Genomic DNA, 18,891 nt, shown 5'->3' on the forward strand with positions numbered 1-18,891 from the left:
GTAAAGCGTGCTGTCTTGGGAAGGCATGACGTCTTGCCAAGGCATGACGTCTTGGCATGGCATGCTTTCTTGGCAAGGCTATGTGTCCTGGCAAGTAGTGCTGTCTTGACAAGGCATGCTGTCTCGGCAAGGCGTGCTGTCTTGGCAAGGCATGGTGTCTTGGCAAAGCATGCTGTCTTGGCAGGGCTTGCTCTCTACGCAAGGTGTGCTGTCTTAGCAAAGTGTGCTGTCTTTTCAAGGTGTGCTGTCTTGGGAAGGCATGCAGTCTTGGCAAGGCATGTTGCCTTGGCAATGCATGCTGTGTTGGCTAGGCGTGCTGACTTGGCAAGGCATGCCATCTTGGCAAGGTGTGTGCTTTCTTGGCAAGGCGAGTCGTCTTGGCAAGGCATGCTGTCTTGGCAAGATTTTCTGTCTTCTGAAGGCGTGCTGTCTTGGCAAGGTGTGCTGTCCAGGCAAGGCGTGCTGTCTTAGCAAGGTATGCTGTATTAGCAATTTGTGCTGCCTTGGCAATGTGTGCAGTCTTGCCAAGACGTGCTGTCTTGGCGAGGTGAGCCGTCTTGGCAAGGTGTGCCGTCTTGGCAAGGTGTGTTGCCTTGCAAGGCAAAGCATGCTCTTTTTGCAAGGTGTGCTATTGTCACAAGTCCTGCTGTCCTGGCAATGTGTGCTGTCTTGGCAGGGCATGCTGTCTTGGTATGGTGTGCTGTCTTGGCCAGATGTGTTGTCTTGGCAAGGCGTGATGTCTGGCGAAGGTGTCCTGTCTTGGCAAGGCGTGCTGTCTTGGCAAGGTGTGCTGTCTTGGCAACACGTGCTGTCTTGGCAAGGCATGCTGTCTTGCAAGACGTGCCTTCTTGGCAGGGAGTTCTGCTTTGGCAAGGCGTGCTGACTTTGCAAGCCTTCTTTCTTTGCGAGGCGTGTTGTCTAAGAAAGCCCTGCTGTCTGTGCATGGATTGCTGTCTTCGCAAATTTTCTTTCTTAGCAAGGCGTGCTGTCTAAGCAAGCCATTCTGTCTTTGCAATGCTTGCTGTCTTCGCAAGGTGTGCTGTCTTGTCAATGCCTGCTGTCTTGGCAATGCGTGCTGCCTTGGCAATGCATACGGTCTTCGCAAGGCGTGCTCTCTTGACAAGGCATGCTCTCTTGGCAAGGCATGCTGTCAAGACAAGGCGTGCTGTCTTTGCAAGGCTTGCTGTCTTTGTAAGGCGTGCTGTCTTTGTAAGGTGTGCTGTCTTGGGAAGGTATGACGTATTGCCAAGGTGTGACGTCTTGGCGTGGCATGATTTCTTGGCAAGGCTATGTGTCCTGGCAAGTAGTGCTGTCTTGACAAGGCGTGCTGTCTCGACAAGGCGTGCTGTTTTGGCAAGGCATGCTGTCTTTGCAGGGCATGCTGTCTATGCAAGGTGTGCTGTCTTGGCAAAGTATGCTGTCTTTTCAAGGCGTGCTGTCTTGGCAAGGCTTGCAGTCTTGGCAAGGCATGTTGCCTTGGCAAGGCATGCTGTGTTGGCAAGGCGTGCTGTCTTGGCAAGGTGTGCCATCTTGGCAAGGTGTGCTCTTTCTAGGCAACCCATGCCGTCTTGGTAAGGCAAGCTGTCTTGGCAAGGTGTGCTGTCATCTGAAGGCGTGCTGTCTTGGCAATGTGTGCTGCCTTGGCAATATGTGTAGTCTAGCCAAGATGTGCTGTCTTGGCAAGGTGTGCCCTCTTGGCAAGGTGTGCCGTCTTGGCAAGGTGTGCTGTCTTGTTAAGGCGGGTTTCTCCGCAAGGCATGCTGTCTTGGCAGGGAATGATGTCTATGCAAGATGTGCTGTCTTGGCATGGCGTGCTGTCTTGGCAAGGTGTGCTATCTTGGCAAGGCATGCAGTCTTGGCAGGGCATGCTGTTTTGGCAAGGCGTGCTGTCTTGGCAAGGCATGCTGTCTTCTGACAGCTTGCTGACAAGGTATGCTGTCTTAGCAAGGCATGAAGTTTAGGCAATGCTCGCCTGCCTTGGCAATGTGTGCAGTCTTGGCAATGCTTGCTGCCTTGGCAATGTGTGCTGTCTTGGCAAGGCATGCAGTCATTGCAGGGCATGCTGTCTTGGCAAGGCATGGTGTCTTGGCAAGGCGTGCTGTCTTCTGAAGGCATGCTGTCTTGGCAAGGCGTGCTGTCTTGGCAAGGCGTGCTGTGTTGGCAAGGTGTGCTGTCTTGGCAAGGCGTGCTGTGTTCGGAAGGAATGCTGCCTTGGCTGGGCGTGCTGTCTTGGCAAGGTGTGCTGTCTTGGCAATGCGTGCTGTCTTGCAAGGCGCGCTCTCTTGGCAAGGCGTGCTCTCTTGGCAAGGCATGCTGTCTTGGCAAGGCGTGCTGTCATGGCAATGCGTGCTCTTTCAGTAACGTGAGCTGTCTTGGTTACACGTGCTGCCTTGGAAAGGCATTTTGTCCTGGCAAGGTGTGGTGCCTTGGCTAGGCATGCTGTCTTGACAAGACGTGCTGTTGGTGCAAGGCATGCTGTCTTTGTAAGGTGTGCTGTCTTCGCAAGATGTGCTGATGTGCAAGGCTTACCCTCTTGGCAAGGTGTGCTGTCTTATCAAGGTGTGCTCCTTTCTCATGGCGTGCTGTCTCAGCATGGCATGCTACTTTAGCAATCCATGCTGTCTTAGCCAGCCATGCTCCCTTAGCAAGGTGTTCTGTTTTATGAAGGTGTGCTGTCTTTGCGAGGGGTCCTGTCTTCGCAAGGAAAGCTGTTTTGGCAAGGTGTGCTCGCTTGGCAATGCGTGTTGTCTTGGCAAAGCGTGCTGTCTAGGCAAGGTGTGCTGCCTTCGCAAGGCCTGCTGCCTTGGCAAGATGTGCTGCCATGGCATGGCGGTCTTTCTTGGGAAGGTGTGCTGTCCCGCATGGCGTGCTGTATTGGCAAGGCATCCTGTCTTGGGAAGGTGTGCTGTCTTGACAAGGTGTGCTGTCTTGGCAAGGTGTTTTCTCTTGGCAAGGCATGATGTTTTAGCAAGATGTGCTGCCCTGGGAAGGCCTGCTGTCTATGCAAGCCGTCTTTCTTTGCAAGGCATACTGTCTTAGCAAGCTGTACTGTAATTGCAAAGCATGCTGCCTTTGCAACGTGTGCTGTCTTTGCAAGGCATGCTGTCTCTGCAAGGTGTACTGCCTTCACAAGGCATGCCATCTTGGCAAGACGTGCTGTATTGGCAAAGTTTGCTGCCTTGGCAGTGTGCTCCCTGCCGCCATTGGATAAGCAGCTGCAGCAGCAAGTCGTATACTCCTAGCTCACTCATTTGTTACATAGTTTAATTCTTAATTTCTTTGCGTGTTTTTGGTACTTGCATTGTTTAATTCATAAATTTCGGGCGTATTATAGTATTTGAGAGTTGTAGCGTCGCGTTTTAGTACCTGAATAGTGTAAAATCGCGTAGTGCAGTGTGTCAGCAGTGTGTCAGCAGTGTGCAAGTAGCAGCATTACTGCATTTACTAGGCAATCTTGTATTTTAATAACCATTTAAATTTTTTGTCGATTTGTTTGCGCTCTCTGTAGATTAGTTCAGACGTTGTTTGCACAACAGTTTTTAGCACGGATAGGGACTGCAACTGCTGTGTTCGGATGCAGGCTGAGTTGGCATCCCTTCACTCCCAGCTTCAGGCAGTGTTGGCTTCGTCACACAGCTTGAGGCTGTTGCCAATGGGCATCACTGTAAGGGTCCAGATGGGGGTTTGTCGGGGACGGCCAGCTCGTCCCACGCATCCCCCAATCGGACTACGACTGTGGTTGCCCAGGATACTGCCTTCATTGAGGCTGATCCCTCACCTGTGGTAGAGTGGGAGGTCGTCTCAAGGTGTGGCAGGGGGCGAAAGACATTCCGGAGGGCTGAACGGAAGGCCTCTCCAGTTTGTCTGACGAACCAGTTTCAGGCTCTGTCTCAGGCTGACACTGATCTTCGGCCTGACATGGCTGCTTGTCCTGTTCCAGAGGTTGCCCCTCAGTCTGCAAGATCCGGGCAGTCGCAGAGGGTGGGCTTACTAGTAGTTGGGAGCTCCAACGTCAGGTGCGTAATGGGGCCCCTTAGGGATATGGCAGCAAGGGAGGGGAAGAAAACCAATGTTCACTCCATGTGCATACCGGGGGGAGTCATTCCAGATGTGGAAAGGGTCCTTCCAGATGCCATGAAGGGTACAGGGTGCACCCATCTGCAGGTGGTCGCTCATGTCGGCACCAATGACGTGTGTCGCTATGGATTGGAGGAAATCCTCTCTGGCTTCCAGCGGCTATCTCATTTGGTGAAGACTGCCAGTCTCACTAGCGGGATGATAGCAGAGCTCACCATCTGCAGCATCGTCGACAGGACTGACTGTGGACCTTTGGTACAGAGCCGAGTGGAGGGTCTGAATCAGAGGCTGAGACGGTTCTGCGACCATGTGGGCTGCAGATTCCTCGACTTGCGCCATAGGGTGGTGGGGTTTCAGGTTCCGCTGGATAGGTCAGGAGTCCACTACATGCAACAAGCGGCTACTCGGGTAGCAGGGGTTGTGTGGCGTGGGCTGGGTGGTTTTTTAGGTTAGATGGCCTTGGGCAAGTACAGAAAGGGCAACAGCCTCAACGGGTGCGGGGCAATGTCAGGACATGTGGGGACCAAGCAGCAATCGATATTGTAATTGTAAACTGTCGAAGCTGTGTTGGTAAAGTACTGGAACTTCAAGCGCTGATAGAAAGCACTGAAGCTGAAATCGTTATAGGTACAGAAAGCTGGCTGAAGCCAGAGATAAATTCTGCTGAAATTTTTACAAAGGCACAGACGGTGTTTACAAAGGATAGATTGCATGCACCCAGTGGTGGAGTGTTCGTCGCTGTTAGTAGTAGTTTATCCTGTAGTGAAGTAGAAGTGGATAGTTCCTGTGAATTATTATGGGTGGAGGTTACACTCAACAACCGAGCTAGGTTAATAATTGGCTCCTTTTACCGAACTCCCGACTCAGCAGCATTAGTGGGAGAACAACTGAGAGAAAATTTGGAATACATTTCACATAAATTTTCTCAGCATGTTATAGTCTTAGGTGGAGATTTCAATTTACCAGATATAGAATGGGACACTCAGATGTTTAGGACGGGTGGTAGGGACAGAGCATCGAGTGACATTATATGGGTCAAATGGCTCTGAGCACTATGGGACTAAACTGCTGTGGTCATAAGTCCCCTAGAACTTAGAACTACTTAAACCTAACTAACCTAAGGACATCACACACATCCATGCCCGAGGTAGGATTCGAACCTGCGACCGTGGCGGTCATGCGGTTCCAGACTGTAGCGCCTTTAAACGCGCGGCCACTCTGGTTGGCGAGTGACTTTATACTGAGTGCACTATCCGAAAATTACCTCGAGCACTTAAACAGACAACCAACTCGTGGAGATAACATCTTGGACCTAGTGATAACAAACAGACCCGAACTTTTCGACTCTGTATGTGCAGAACCGGGAATCAGTGATCATAAGGCTGTTGCAGCATCCCTGAATATGGAAGTTAATAGGAATGTAAAAAAAGGGAGGAAGGTTTATCTGTTTAGCAAGAGTAATAGAAGGCAGATTTCAGACTACCTAACAGATCAAAACGAAAATTTATGTTCTGACACTGACAATGTTGAGTGTTTATGGAAAAAGTTCAAGGCAATCGTAAAATGCGTTTTAGACAGGTTCATGCAGAGTAAAACTGTGAGGGACGGGAAAAAACCCACCATGGTACAACAACAAAGTTAGGAAACTACTGCGAAAGCAAAGAGAGCTTCACTCCAAGTTTAAACGTAGCCAAAACCTCTCAGACAAACAGAAGCTAAACGATGTCAAAGTTAGCATAAGGAGGGCTATGCGTGAAGTGTTCAGTGAATTCGAAAGTAAAATTCTCTGTACCGACTTGACAGAAAATCCTAGGAAGTTCTGGTCTTACGTTAAATCAGTAAGTGGCTCGAAACAGCATATCCAGACACTCCGGGATGATGAAGGCATTGAAACAGAGGATGACACGCATAAAGCTGAAATACTAAACACCTTTTTCCAAAGCTGTTTCACAGAGGAGGACCGCACTGCAGTTCCTTCTCTAAATCCTCGCACAAACGAAAAAATGGCTGACATCGAAATAAGTGTCCAGGGAATAGAAAAGCAACTGGAATCACTCAACAGAGGAAAGTCCACTGGACCTGATGGGATACTAATTCGATTCTACACAGAGTATGCGAAAGAACTTGCCCCCCTTCTAAAAGCCGTGTCCCGCTAGTCTCTAGAGGAACAGAAGGTTCCATATGATTGGAAAAGAGCACAGGTAGTCCCAGTCTTCAAGAAGAGTCGTCGAGCACATGCGCAAAACTATGGACCTATATCTCTGACGTCGATCTGTTGTAGAATTTTAGAACATGTTTTTTGCTCGAGTATCATGTCGTTTTTGGAAACCCAGAATCTACTATACAGGAATCAACATGGATTCCGGATCGTGTGAGACCCAACTTGCTTTATTTGTTCATGAGACCCAGAAAATATTAGATACAGGCTCCCAGGTAGATGCTATTCTTCTTGACTTCCGGAAGGCATTCGATACAGTTCCGCACTGTCGCCTGATAAACAAAGTAAGAGCCGACGCAATATCAGACCAGCTGTGTGGCTGGATTGAAGAGTTTTTAGCAAAAACAACACAGCATGTTGCTATCAATGGAGAGACGCCTACAGACGTTAAAGTAACCTCTGGCGTGCCACAGGGGAGTGTTACGGGACCATTGCTTTTCACAATATATACTGTATAAATGACCTAGTAGATAGTGTCGGAAGTTCCATGTGGCTTTTCGTTGATGATGCTGTAATATACAGAGAAGTATGCAGCATTAGAAAATTGTAGCGAAATGCAGGAAGATCTGCAGTGGATAGGCACTTGGTGCAGGGAGAGACAACTGACCCTTAACATAGACAAATGTAATGTATTGCGAATACATAGAAAGAAGGATCCTTTATTGTATGATTATATGATAGCGGAACAAACTGGTAGCAGTTACTTCTGTAAAATATCTGGGAGTATGCGTGCAGAACGATTTGTAGTGGAATGATCATATAAAATTAATTGTTGGTAAGGCAGGTACCAGGTTGAGATTCATTGGGCGAGTCCTTAGAAAATGTAGTCCATCAACAAAGGAGGTGGCTTACAAGACATTCGTTCGACCTATACTTGAGTATTGCTCATCAGTGTGGGATCCGTACCAGATCGGGTTGACGGAGGAGATAAAGAAGATCCAAAGAAGAGTGGCGCGTTTCGTCACAGGGTTATTTGGTAACCATGATAGCTTTACGGAGATGTTTAACAAACTCAAGTGGCAGACTGCAAGAGAGGCGCTCTGAATCGCGGTGTAGCTTGCTCGCCAGGTTTCGAGACGGTGCGTTTCTGGATGAGGTATCGAATATATTGCTTCCCCCTACTTATACCTCCCGAGGAGAACACGAATGTAAAATTAGAGAGATTAGAGCGTGCACAGAGGCTTTCAGACAGTCGTTTTTCCCGCGAACCATACGCGACTGGAACAGGAAAGGGAGGTAATGAATGTGGTACGTAAAGTGCCCTCCGCCACACACCGTTGGGTGGCTTGCGGAGTATAAATGTAGATGTAGATGTAGATTATGTCATGGCAAGACGTAATGCATTAGCAAGGTGTGCTGTCTTGGCAAGACGTGCTCTGTTGGCAAGGCGTTCTGTCTTGGCAAAGCATGCTGTCTTGGCAAGGTGTGCTATACTGGCGAGGCATGCTGTCTTGGCAAGGCATGCTGTATTTGCAAGGGGTGATGTCTTGGCAAGGCCTGCTGTCTTGACAAGGCGTGCTGTCTTGGCTAGGTGTGCTGTCTTGGCAAGGTGTTCTGCCTTGGCAAGGTGTGCTGTCTTGGCAAGGCATGCTGTGTTGGGAAGACATTCTGTCTTGGCAAGGCATTCTGTATTGACAGGGCATGCTGTCTTGGCAAGGAGTGCTGTCTTGGCAAGGCATGCGGACTTGGCAACGTTTGCAGTCTTGCCAAGGCGTGCTGTCTTGGCAAGGTGTGCTATCTTGGCAGGTGTGCTGTCTTGGGCAGGTGTGCTGTCTTGGAAAGGTGTGTTTTCATGGCAAGGCGTTTAGTCTTAGCAATGTACGCTGTCTTAGCAAGGTGGCCTGTCTACACAATGAGGGATGTCTTCGCAAGGCGCGCTATCTTTTAATGGCGTGCTGTATTTCAATGCGAGGTGTATTCACAATGGGTGCTGTCTTCACAAAGTGTGGTGTCTTCACAAGGTGTGCAGTCTTTGCAGTACGTGCTGTCTTTGCAAGACGTGCTGTCTTTGCAAGGTGTGCTCTCTTCACAAGGTGTGCTGTCTTTGCAAGGTGTGCGATCTTCACAAGACGTGCTGTCTTTGCAAGGCATGCTGTCTTTGGAAGGTGAGCTGTCTTCGCCAGGCTTGCTGTCTTCGCAAGGAATGCAGTCTCCACTAGGTGTGCTGTCTCTGCAAGGTGTGCTGTCTCCGCAAGGTGTGCTGTCCTTGCAAGCTGTGCTGTCTTAGCAAACCGTGATGTCTTAGCTAGGCAAACTTTCATAACAAGGCTTGATGTCCCAGCTAGGTGTGCTGTCTTAGCATGACGTGCTGTCTTAGCAAGCCATGTTGACTTAGCAAGTCGTGATGTTTTAACTAGGCATGCTTTGATAGCAAAGCGTGGTGTCTAGGGTCGGCGTGCTGTCTTGACAAGCCATGCTGTCTTGGCAGGGCATGCTCTCTTGACAAGGTGTGCTGTCTTGGCAAGGCGTGCTGTCTAGACAAGGTGTACTGTCATGGAGAGGCATGCTGTCTTGGCAAGGCATGCCGTCTTGGCAAGGCGTGTGTTTTCTGGGCAAGGCATGCTGTCTTGGCAAGGTGTGCTGTCGTGGCATGGTGTGCTGTCTTAGCAAGGTGTGCTGTCTTCTGAAGGCGTGCTGCCTTTTGAAGGCATGCTGCCTTCTGAAGGCGTTCTGTCTAGGCAAGGCGTGCTGTCTTGGCTAGGTGTGCTGTCTTGGCAAGGTGTTCTGCCTTGGCAAGGTGTGCTGTCTTGGCAAGTCATGCTGTGTTGGGAAGACATTCTGTCTTGGCAAGGCATTCTGTCTTGACAAGGCATGCTGTCTTGGTAAGGAGTGCTGTCTTGGCAAGGCATGCGGACTTGGCAACGTTTGCAGTCTTGCCAAGGCGTGCTGTCTTGGCAAGGTGTGCTGTCTTGGCAGGTGTGCTGTCTTGGAAAGGTGTCCTGTCTTGGAAAGGTGTGTTTTCATAGCAAGGCGTTTAGTCTTATCAATGTACGCTGTCTTAGCAAGGTGTGCTGTCTACGCAAGGTGTGCTGTTTTGGAAAGGTGTGCTGTCTTGGCTAGGTGTGGTGTCTTGGCAGTGTGTGCTGTCTTGGCAAGGTGTGCTGTCTCAGGAGGGTGTGCTGCCTTGGCAAGGTGTGCTGTCTTTTTCATGGTGTGCTGTCTTCAAAAGGTGTGCTGTCTTTGCAAGATGTGGTAACTTCGCAAGGTGTGCTGTCTTCGCAAGGCATGCTGTCTTAGCAAGGCGTGTTGTCTTGTCAAAGCGTGCTGTCCTGGAAAGGCATGATGTCTTGCCAAGGCGTGTCATCTTGGCAAGGCGAGCTGTGATGGCAAGGTGTGCTGTCTTGGCAAGGTGTGCTGTCTAAGCGATGCATGCTGTCTAAACGAGGTGTGCTGTCTTAGCAAGGTGGTCTGTCTACACAATGAGGGATGTCTTCGCAAGGCGCGCTATCTTTTAAAGGCGTGCTGTATTTCAATGCGAGGTGTATTCACAATGGGTGCTGTCTTCACAAAGTGTGGTGTCTTCACAAGGCGTGCAGTCTTTGCAGTACGTGCTGTCTTTGCAAGACATGCTGTCTTTGCAAGGTGTGCTGTCTTCGCAAGGTGTGCTGTCTTTGCAAGGTGTGCTGTCTTCACAAGATGTGCTGTCTTTGCAAGGCATGCTGTCTTTGGAAGGTGAGTTCTCTTCGCCAGGCTTGCTGTCTTCGCAAGGGGTGCAGTCTCCGCTAGGTGTGCTGTCTCTGCAAGGTGTGCTGTCTCCGCAAGGTGTGCTGTCCTTGCAAGCTGTGCTGTCTTAGCAAACCGTGATGTCTTAGCTAGATAAACTTTCATAACAAGGCTTGATGTCCCAGCTAGGTGTGCTGTCTTAGCATGACGTGCTGTCTTAGCAAGCCATGTTGAGTTAGCAAGTCGTGATGTTTTAGCTAGTCATGCTTTGATAGCAAAGCGTGGTGTCTAGGCTCGGCGTGCTGTCTTGACAAGCCATGCTGTCTTGGCAGGGCATGCTCTCTTGACAAGGTGTGCTATCTTGGCAAAGCATGCTGTCTAGACAAGGTGTAGTGTCATGGAGAGGCTTGTTGTCTTGGCAAATCATGCTTTCTGGTCAAGGCATGCTGTCTTGGCAAGGTGTGCTGTCTTGGCATGGTGTGCTGTCTTAGCAAGGCGTGCTGTCTTCGGAAGGCGTGCTGCCTTCTAAAGGCATGCTGCCTTCTGAAGGCGTGCTGTCTTGGCAAGGCATGCTGTCTTGGCAAGGCATGCTGTCTTGGCAATGCGAGCTGTCTCGGCAAGGTGTGCTGTCTTGAGAAGGTGTGTTGTCTTGGCAATGCATGCTGCCTCAGCAAGGTGTGCTGTCTTGACAACATGTGCAGTGTTGGCAAGGCGTGCTGTCGTGGCATGGTGTGCTGTCTTAGCTAGGTGTGCCATCTAGGCATGGTGTGCTATCTTGGCAAGGTGTGTTGTTTTCGCAAGGTGTGCTTTTTCTCAAGGAGTTATGTTATATTTTGGCGTGCTGTCTTAGCAAGCAGTGCTGTCTTAGCAAGCCCTGGTGTCTTAGCTAGGAATGCTGTTTTAGCAATGCATGCTGTCTTGGGAAGGCATGCTGTCTCATCAAGTTGTGCTGTCTTGACTAGGCGACCTGTCTTGGCAAGGGGTGCTGTCTTGGCAAAGTGTGCTCTCTTGATAAGGCATGCTGTCTTGGCAAGGGGTGCTGTCTTGGCAAGGTGTCCTGCATTGGCAAGGCATACTGTGTTGGCAAGGCGTGCTGACTCGGCAAGGTGTGCTGTCTTGACAAGGTGTGCTGTCTTGGCAAGGGGTGCTGTCTTGGCAAGGGGTGCTGTCTTGGCAAGGCTTGCTGTCTTGACAAGATGTGCTGCTTGACAGGGCATGATGTCTTAACAGGGCATGCTGTCTTGAATAGGCATGCTGTCTGTGCATGGCAGGCTGTCTTCCCAAGCTGTTCTTTCTTCACAGGGCGTGCTGCATCCACAGGTCGTGCTGTCACCACAAGGCGTGCTGTCTTGGCAATGTGTGCTGTCTCGGCAAGGCATGCTGCCTTGGCAAGGCATGCTGTCTTCGCAAGGAATGCTGTCTTGCCAAGGTGTGCTGCCTTGGCAAGGTGTGCTGTCTTGGCAAGCATGCTGCCATGGCAATGTGTGCGGTCTTGAGAAGGTGTGCTGTTCTGGCAAGTCGTTCTGTCTTGGCATTTTGTGCTGTCTCGTCAAGGTGTGCTGTCTTGGCAAGGTGTGCTGTCTTGATAAGGCGTGCTGTCTTCAAAAGCCATGCTGCTTTGGCAGGGCATGCTGTCTTGACAAGGCCTGCTGTCTTGATAGAACGTGCTGTCTTCACAGGGCATGCTGTCTTCTCAAGGTGTGCTCTATTCCCAAACTGTTCTTTCTTCGTGTGTGTGTGTTGGGGTTTATGGGCGCTCAACATCGAGGTCATCAGCGCCCTGACACACATTAAAAGGAACGAATGTGGAGAGACCTAATACAACTGAAAAACACATTCATCTTTCTTCGTGGGGCGAGCTGTGTTCACAAGGCGTGCTGTCGTCACAAGGTGTGCTGTCTTGCCTATGTGTGCTGTCTTGGCAAGCTGCACTGTCGTGGGAAGGTGTGCTGTCTTGATAAGGTGTGCTGTCATGGCAAGGCGTGCTGTCTTGGCAAGGTAGGCTGTCTTGGCAAGGCGTGCTGTCTTGGCAAGGTGTGCTCTCTTGGCAAGGAATGCTGCCTTAGCAAGGCATGCTGTCTATGCAACATGTGCTGTCTTGGCAAGGCATGCTGTCTTGGCAAGGTGTGCAATCTTGGCAAGGTGTGCTATCTTGGCAAGGTATGCTGTTTTGGCAGGGAGTGCTGTCTTGGCAAGGAGTGCTGTCTTGGCAAGGTGCGCTGTTGTGGCAAGGCATGCTGCCTTGGCATGGAGTGCTGTATTGGCAAGGTGTGCTGTCTTGGCAAGGTATGCTGTCTTGATAAGGCATGCTGTCTTGGCAAGGCATGCTGTCTTTGCAAGGTGTGCTGTCTTGGCAAGGCGTGCTTTCTTGGCAAGGCGCACTGTCTTGGAAAGGAATGCTGTCTTAGCAAGGCATGCTGTCTTGGCAGGACACGTAGTCTTGGCAAGGCATGCTGTCCTTGCAATGCATTCTGTCCTTGCAAGGCGTGCTGTCCTTGCAAGGCGTGCTGTCTTTGAAAGGCGTGCTGTCTTGGCAAGGCGTGCTGTCTTGGCAAGGCGTGACGCCTTGGCAAGGTGTGTTGTTTTGTCAAGGCATGCTCTCTTTGCATGGCTTGCTGTTTTGGCAATGTGTGCTGTCTTGGCATAGGGTGCTTTCTTGGCAAGGCGTGCTGGCTTGGAGGGTGTGCTGCCTTTTAAGGCGGTGATCTTGACAAGGCATGCTTTCTTGACAGGGCATGCTGTCTTGACTGGGCATGCTGTCTTGATGAGGAATGCTGCCTTTGCAAGGCGAGCTGTCTTTGAAGACATGCTGTCTTTGCAATGTGTGCTGTCTTGGCAAGGCGTTCTGTCTAGCCAATGTGAGCAAGTCGTGATGTTTTAGCTAGTCATGCTTTGATAGCAAAGCGTGGTGTCTAGGCTCGGCGTGCTGTCTTGACAAGCCATGCTGTCTTGGCAGGGCATGCTCTCTTGACAAGGTGTGCTTTGTTGGCAAGGTGTGCTGTCTTGGCAAGGTGTACTGTCTTGGGAAGTGTGATGTCTTGGCTAGGCATGCTGTCCTGACAAGAGGTGCTGTCCTGGCAAGGCATGCTGCCTTGTCAAGGCATGCTTACTTGTCAAAGCATGCTGTCTTATGAAGACGTGCTGTCTTGTCAAGGTGTGCTATCTTGTTATGGTTTGCTGTCTTGTCAAGGTGTGTTGTCTTGGCAAGGATTCCAGTCTTGGGAAGTGTGCGGCGCTGGCAAGGTGTGCTGTCTTGGCAAGGCGTGCTGTTTGGGCATAGCGTGCTGTCTTGGCCAGGAATGCTGTCTTAGCAAGGCATGCTGTCTATGCAAGGTGTTCTGTCTTGGCAACATGTGCTGTCTTGGCAAGGCGTGCTGTCTTGGCAAGTGTGCAATCATGGCAAGGTGTGCTATCTTGGCAAGGTGTGCCGTTTTGGCAAGGAGTGCTGTCTTGGCAAGGTGTGCTGTCATGGCAAGGCGTGCTGTCTTGGCAAGTTGTGCTGTCTTGATAAGGCGTGCTGTCTTGGCAAGGCGCGCTGTTGTCACAAGGTGTGTTGTCTTAACAGGGCGTGCTGTCTTGACAAGGTGTGCAATCTTGGCAATGTGTGTAATCTTGGCAAGGTGTGCTGTTTTGGCAAGGAGTGCTTTCTTGGCAAGGTGTGCTGTCGTGGCAAGGGGTGTTATATTGGCAAGGCGTCGTGTCTTGGCAAGGTGTGCTGACCTGACAGGGTGCGCTGTCTACGCAAGCTGTGCTGTCTTCGCAAGTTGTGCTGCTTTCGCATGGTGCGCTGTCTTCACAAGGCATGCCGTTGGCGCAAGGCATGCTGTCTCGGCAACATGTGGTCTCTTGGCAATGCGTGCTGTCTTTGCAATCCATGCTGTGTTAACAAGGCGTGCTGTATTGCAAATGTGTGCTATCTTGCCAAGGCATGCTCCCTTGGCAAGGCGTGCTGTCTTGGCAAGCCGGGCTGTCTTGGCAAGGTGTGCCAAGGTGTGCTGTCTTGGCAAGGCATGCTGTCTTGGCAAGGCGTGCTGTTTTGGCAAGCTGTTCTGTCTTGGCAGCATGTGCTATCTTGGCAAAGCGTGCTGTCTTGGCATGGTGTGAAATCTTGGCAAGGTGTGCTGTTTTGGCAAGGAGTGTTGTCTTGGCAACGTGAGCTGTCATGGCAACCCGTGCTGCCTTGGCATGCGCACTGTATTTTCAAGGTGTACTGTCTTTTCAAGGCACGCTGTCTTGGCCAGGCGTGCTGTCTTGGCAAGGTGCACTGTCTTCACAAGGAATGCTGTCTTGGCAAGGTATGCAATCTTGGTAAGGTGTGCTATCTTGGCAAGGTGTGCTGTCTTGGCAAGGAGTGCTGTTTTGGCAAAGTGTGCTGTCTTTTCAAGGTGTGCTGTTTTGGCAAAGCGTGCAGTTTCTGCAAGGCAAGTGTCCTTGGCAAGGCATGCTGTGTTGGCAAGGTGTGCTGTCTCGATAAGGCGTGCTCTGTTGGCAAGGCAGGCTGTCTTGGCAAGGCGTGCTGTCTTGGCAATGCGTGCTGCCTTGGCAATGTGTGCAGTCTTGGCAAGTTGAGCTGTCTTTGCAAGGCGAGCGTTCTTGGCAAGTCGAGCTGCTTTGGCAAGGCGAGCTGTCTTGGCAAGGCGAGCTAACTTGCCAAGGCGAGCTGTCTTGGCAAGGCGAGCTGTCTTGGCAAGTTGTGCAGTCTTGGCAATGTATGCTGTCTTGGCAAGGTGTGCTGTCTCAGCAAGGTGTGCTGTCTTAACAAGGCATGCTGTCTTTGCAAGGTGTGCTGCCATTGCAGGGCGTGCTGTCTTGGCAAGGGGTGACGTCTCGCCAAGGCCTGACATCTTGGCAAGGCGTGCTGTCTTGGCAAGGAGTGCTGTCTAGGCAAGGCGGGCTGTATTGGCAAGAGATGCTGTCTTCGATGGCGTGCTGTCTTATAAGGCAGTGGTCGTGACAAGGCGTGCTTACTTGACAGGGTGTGCTGTCTTGACAGGACATGTTGTCCTGAAGAGTCATACAGTCTTCACGAGGCATGGTGTCTTTAAAGGCGTGCTGTCTTCCCAAGGCGTGCTGTCTTGCTAAGGCATGTTGTCTTGTCAAGGCGTGCTTTCTTCGCATGGCGTGCTGTTTTGGCAGTGTGTGCTGTGTTGGCAAAGTGTGCTTTCTTGGCAAGGCATGCTGTCTTTGAGGGCGTGCTGCCTTTTAAGGCAGTGGTCTTGACAAGGCATGCTTTCTTGACAGGGCACGCTGTGTTGACAGGTCATTCTGTCTTGATGAGGATTGCTGTCTTTGCAAGGCGAGGTGTCTATGAAGGCGTGCTGCCTTCGCAAGGTATTCTGTCTTCACAAGGTGTGCTGTCTTGGCAAGGTGTGTGGTCTTGGCAAGTTGTGCTGTCTTGGCAAGGTGTGCTGTCTTGGCAAGTGTGATGTCTTGGTAAGGCATGCTGTCCTGACAAGGGGTGCTGTCCCGGCTAGGCATGCTGCCTGGTCAAGGCATGCTTACTTGTCAAGGCATGCTGTTTTGTCAAGGTGTGCTGTCTTGTGAAGGTGTGCTATCTTGTCAAGGTTTGCTGTCTTGTCAAGGTGTGTTGTCTTGGCAAGGCTTGCAGTCGTTGCAAGGTGTTGTGCCTTGGCAAATTGTGCTGTCTTGGAAGGCGTGCTGCCCTGGCAAGGCGTGTTGTCTTGACAAGGTGTGCGGTCTTGACAGGGCTCGCTGTCTTCACAGGGCATGCTGTCTTTGCAAGGCGTGCTGTCTTCACAAGCCGTGCTGTCTTCACAAGGTGTGCTGTCTTTGCAAGGCATGCCATTATCACCAGGTGTGTTGTCTTGGCCATGTGTGCTGTCTTGGGAACACGTGCTGTCTTGGTAATACGTGCTGTTTTTGCATTCGTGCTGGCTTGGCAAGGCGTGCTGTCTTAGCAAAGTGTGCTGTCTTGTCAAGGCATACTGTCTTGTCAAGATGTGCTGTATTGGCAAGGTGTGCTGTCATGGCAAGGCATGCTGTCTTGGCATAGGTGCTATCTCTGCAATGCCTGCTGTCTTAACATGACATGCTGTTTTGAAAAGGTGTGCTGTCATGGCAAGGCCTGCTGCCTAAGCAAGGCATGCTGTCTTTGCAAGCCTTCTTTCTTTGCAGGCATGCTAACTAAGCAGGCCGTGCTCTTTGTGCAAGGTTTGCTGTCTTCGCTAGCCTTCTTTCTTTGAAGGCGTGCTGTCTAAGCGAGCTGTGCTGTCTTTGCAACTCTTGCTGTTTTCACAAGGTGTACTGTCTTGTCAAGGAGTGCTGTCTTGTCAAAGTGTGCTGTCTTGGCAAGATGTGCTGTCTAGGCAAGGCGTGCTGTCTTGGCTATTTGTGCTGCCTTGGCAAGGTGCTGTGCCTTGGCAATTTGTGCCGTCTTGGGAGGTGTGCTGCCCTGGCAAGGCGTGTTGTCTTGACAGGGCGCGCTGTCTTGGAGAGGCGTGCTGTCTTGACAGGGTGTGCTTTCTTCGCAAGCTGTGCTGTCTTGGCAAGCCGTACTGTCTTCACAAGGTGTGCTGTCTTCTCAAGGCGTGCCGTTGTCACCAGGCATGCTGTCTTGGCAACACGTGCTGTCTTGGCATTGTGTGCTGCCCTGGCATGCGTGCTGTCTTTGCAAGGTGTGCTGTCTTGGCAAGGCATGATGTCTTGGCAAGGCGATCTGCTTTGGCAAGCTGTGCTGTCTTCGCAAGCCTTCTTTCTTTGCAAGGTGTGCTGTCTAAGAAAGCCCTGCTGTCTGTGCAAGGCTTGCTGCCATTGCAAGGCGTGCTGTCTTGGCAAGGCGTGCTGTCTTGGCAAGGCGTGCTGTCTTGGCAAGGCATGATGCCTTGGCAAGGCATGTGGCCTTGGCAATGCGTGAGGTCTTGGCAAGGCGTGCTCTCTTGACAAGGCATGCCGTCTTGGCAAGGCGTGCTGTCGAGATAAGGCGTGCTGTCTTCATATAAGGTGTGTTGTCCTTGTAAGGCGTGACATCTTTGCAAGGCGTGACGTCTTGGCATGGGGTGCTTTCTTGGCAAGGCATGGTGTCCTGGCCAGTAGTGAGGTCTTGACAAGGCGTGCTTTCATGGCAAGGCGTGATGTCTTGACAAGGCGTGCTCTCTTCACAAGGCATGCTGTCTTGGCAAGCCATGCTGTCTATGCAAGGTGTGCTGTCTTGGCAATGTGTGCTGTCTTGGCACGGCGTGCTGTCTAGTCAAGGTGTGCTGTCTTGGCAAGGTGTGCTGTCTTTGCAATGCTTGTTGTCTTCGCTTAGCATGCTGTCTTGGCAAGTCATGCTGTCTTGGCAAGGCGTGCTGCCTTGGCAATGCGCGCAGTCTTGGCAAGGCGTGCTCTCTTGACAAGGCATGCCGACTTGGCAAGGCATACTGTCGAGACAAGGCATGCTGTCTTTGCAAGTTGTGCTGTTTTGCAAGGTGTGCTGTCTTTGCAAGGCTTGCTGTCTTTGTAAGGTGTGCTGTCTTTGTAGGGCATGCCGTCTTGGGAAGGCGTGACGTCTTGGCAAGGTGTGACGTCTTGGCATGGTGTGCTTTCTTGGCAAGGCTATGTGTCCTGGCAAGTAGTGCTGTCTTGACAAGGCGTGCTGTCTCAGCAAGGTGTGCTGTCTTGGCAAGACGCTGTCTTGGCAAGGCATGTTGCCTTGGCAAGGCATGCTGTGTTGGCAAGGCATGCTGTCTTGGCAAAGCATGCCATCTTGGCAAGGCGTGTGTTTTCTCGGCAAGGTGTGCCATCTTGGCAATGGATGCTGTCTTGGCAAGGCGTGTTGTCTTCTGAAGGCATGATGTCTTGGCAAGGCGTGCTGTCTTGGCAAGGCGTGCTGTCTTAGCAATGCATGCTGACTTGGCAAAGCATGCCATCTTGGCAAGGCATGTGCTTTCTCGGCAAGGTGTGCCATCTTGGCAATGCATGCTGTCTTGGCAAGGCGTGTTGTCTTCTGAAGGCATGATGTCTTGACAAGGCGTGCTGTCTTGGCAAGGCGTGCTGTCTTAGCAAGGTATGCTGTCTTGGCATTGTGTGCTGCCCTGGCATGGGTGCTGTCTTTGCAAGGTGTGCTGTCTTGGCAAGGCATGATGTCTTGGCAAGGCGATCTGCTTTGGCAAGCTATGCTGTCTTCGCAAGCCTTCTTTCTTTGCAAGGTGTGCTGTCTAAGAAAGACCTGCTGTCTGTGCAAGGCTTGCTGCCATTGCAAGGCGTGCTGTCTTGGCAAGGCATGCTGTCTTGGCAAGGCATGATGTCTTGGCAAGGCATGCGGCCTTGGCAATGCGTGCGGTCTTGGCAAGGTGTGCTCTCTTGACAAGGCATGCCGTCTTGGCAAGGCGTGCTGTCGAGACAAGGCGTGCTGTCTTCACAAGATGTGCTGTCTTTGCAAGGCGTGCTGTCTTTGCAAGGCGTGCTGTCTTTGTAAGGTGTGTTGTCCTTGTAAGGCGTGACATCTTTGCAAGGCGTGACGTCTTGGCATGGGGTGCTTTCTTGGCAAGGGATGGTGTCCTGGCAAGTAGTGAGGTCTTGACAAGGCGTGCTTTCATGGCAAGGCGTGCTGTCTTGACAAGGCGTGCTCTCTTCACAAGGCATGCTGTCTTGGCAAGCCATGCTGTCTATGCAAGGTGTGCTGTCTTGGCAATGTGTGCTGTCTTGGCACAGCGTGCTGTCTAGGCAAGGTGTGCTGTCTTGGCAAGGTGTGCTGTCTTTGCAATGCTTGTTGTCTTCGCAAGGCATGCTGTCTTGGCAAGTCCTGCTGTCTTGGCAAGGCGTGCTGCCTTGGCAATGCGCGCAGTCTTGGCAAGGCGTGCTCTCTTGACAAGGCATGCCGACTTGGCAAGGCATACTGTCGAGACAAGGCATGCTGTCTTTGCAAGTTGTGCTGTTTTGCAAGGTGTGCTGTCTTTGCAAGGCTTGCTGTCTTTGTAAGGTGTGCTGTCTTT

General features: G+C 51.3%; 1 protein-coding gene across 1 annotated transcript; it reads right to left on the reverse strand.

Annotated features, from left to right (window-relative positions):
• Nucleotides 1-17,073: 17,073 nt before the first annotated feature.
• Nucleotides 17,074-17,913, reverse strand: LOC126108360 (prespore vesicle protein-like). Its single transcript, XM_049913573.1, has one exon. It carries the CDS (start codon nucleotides 17,911-17,913, stop codon nucleotides 17,074-17,076), a length of 840 nt encoding a protein of 279 aa, XP_049769530.1.
• Nucleotides 17,914-18,891: the final 978 nt, after the last annotated feature.

Source organism: Schistocerca cancellata, chromosome 11 (genome assembly GCF_023864275.1).
Source record: "Schistocerca cancellata isolate TAMUIC-IGC-003103 chromosome 11, iqSchCanc2.1, whole genome shotgun sequence".
Taxonomy (NCBI): Eukaryota; Metazoa; Arthropoda; class Insecta; order Orthoptera; family Acrididae; genus Schistocerca; species Schistocerca cancellata.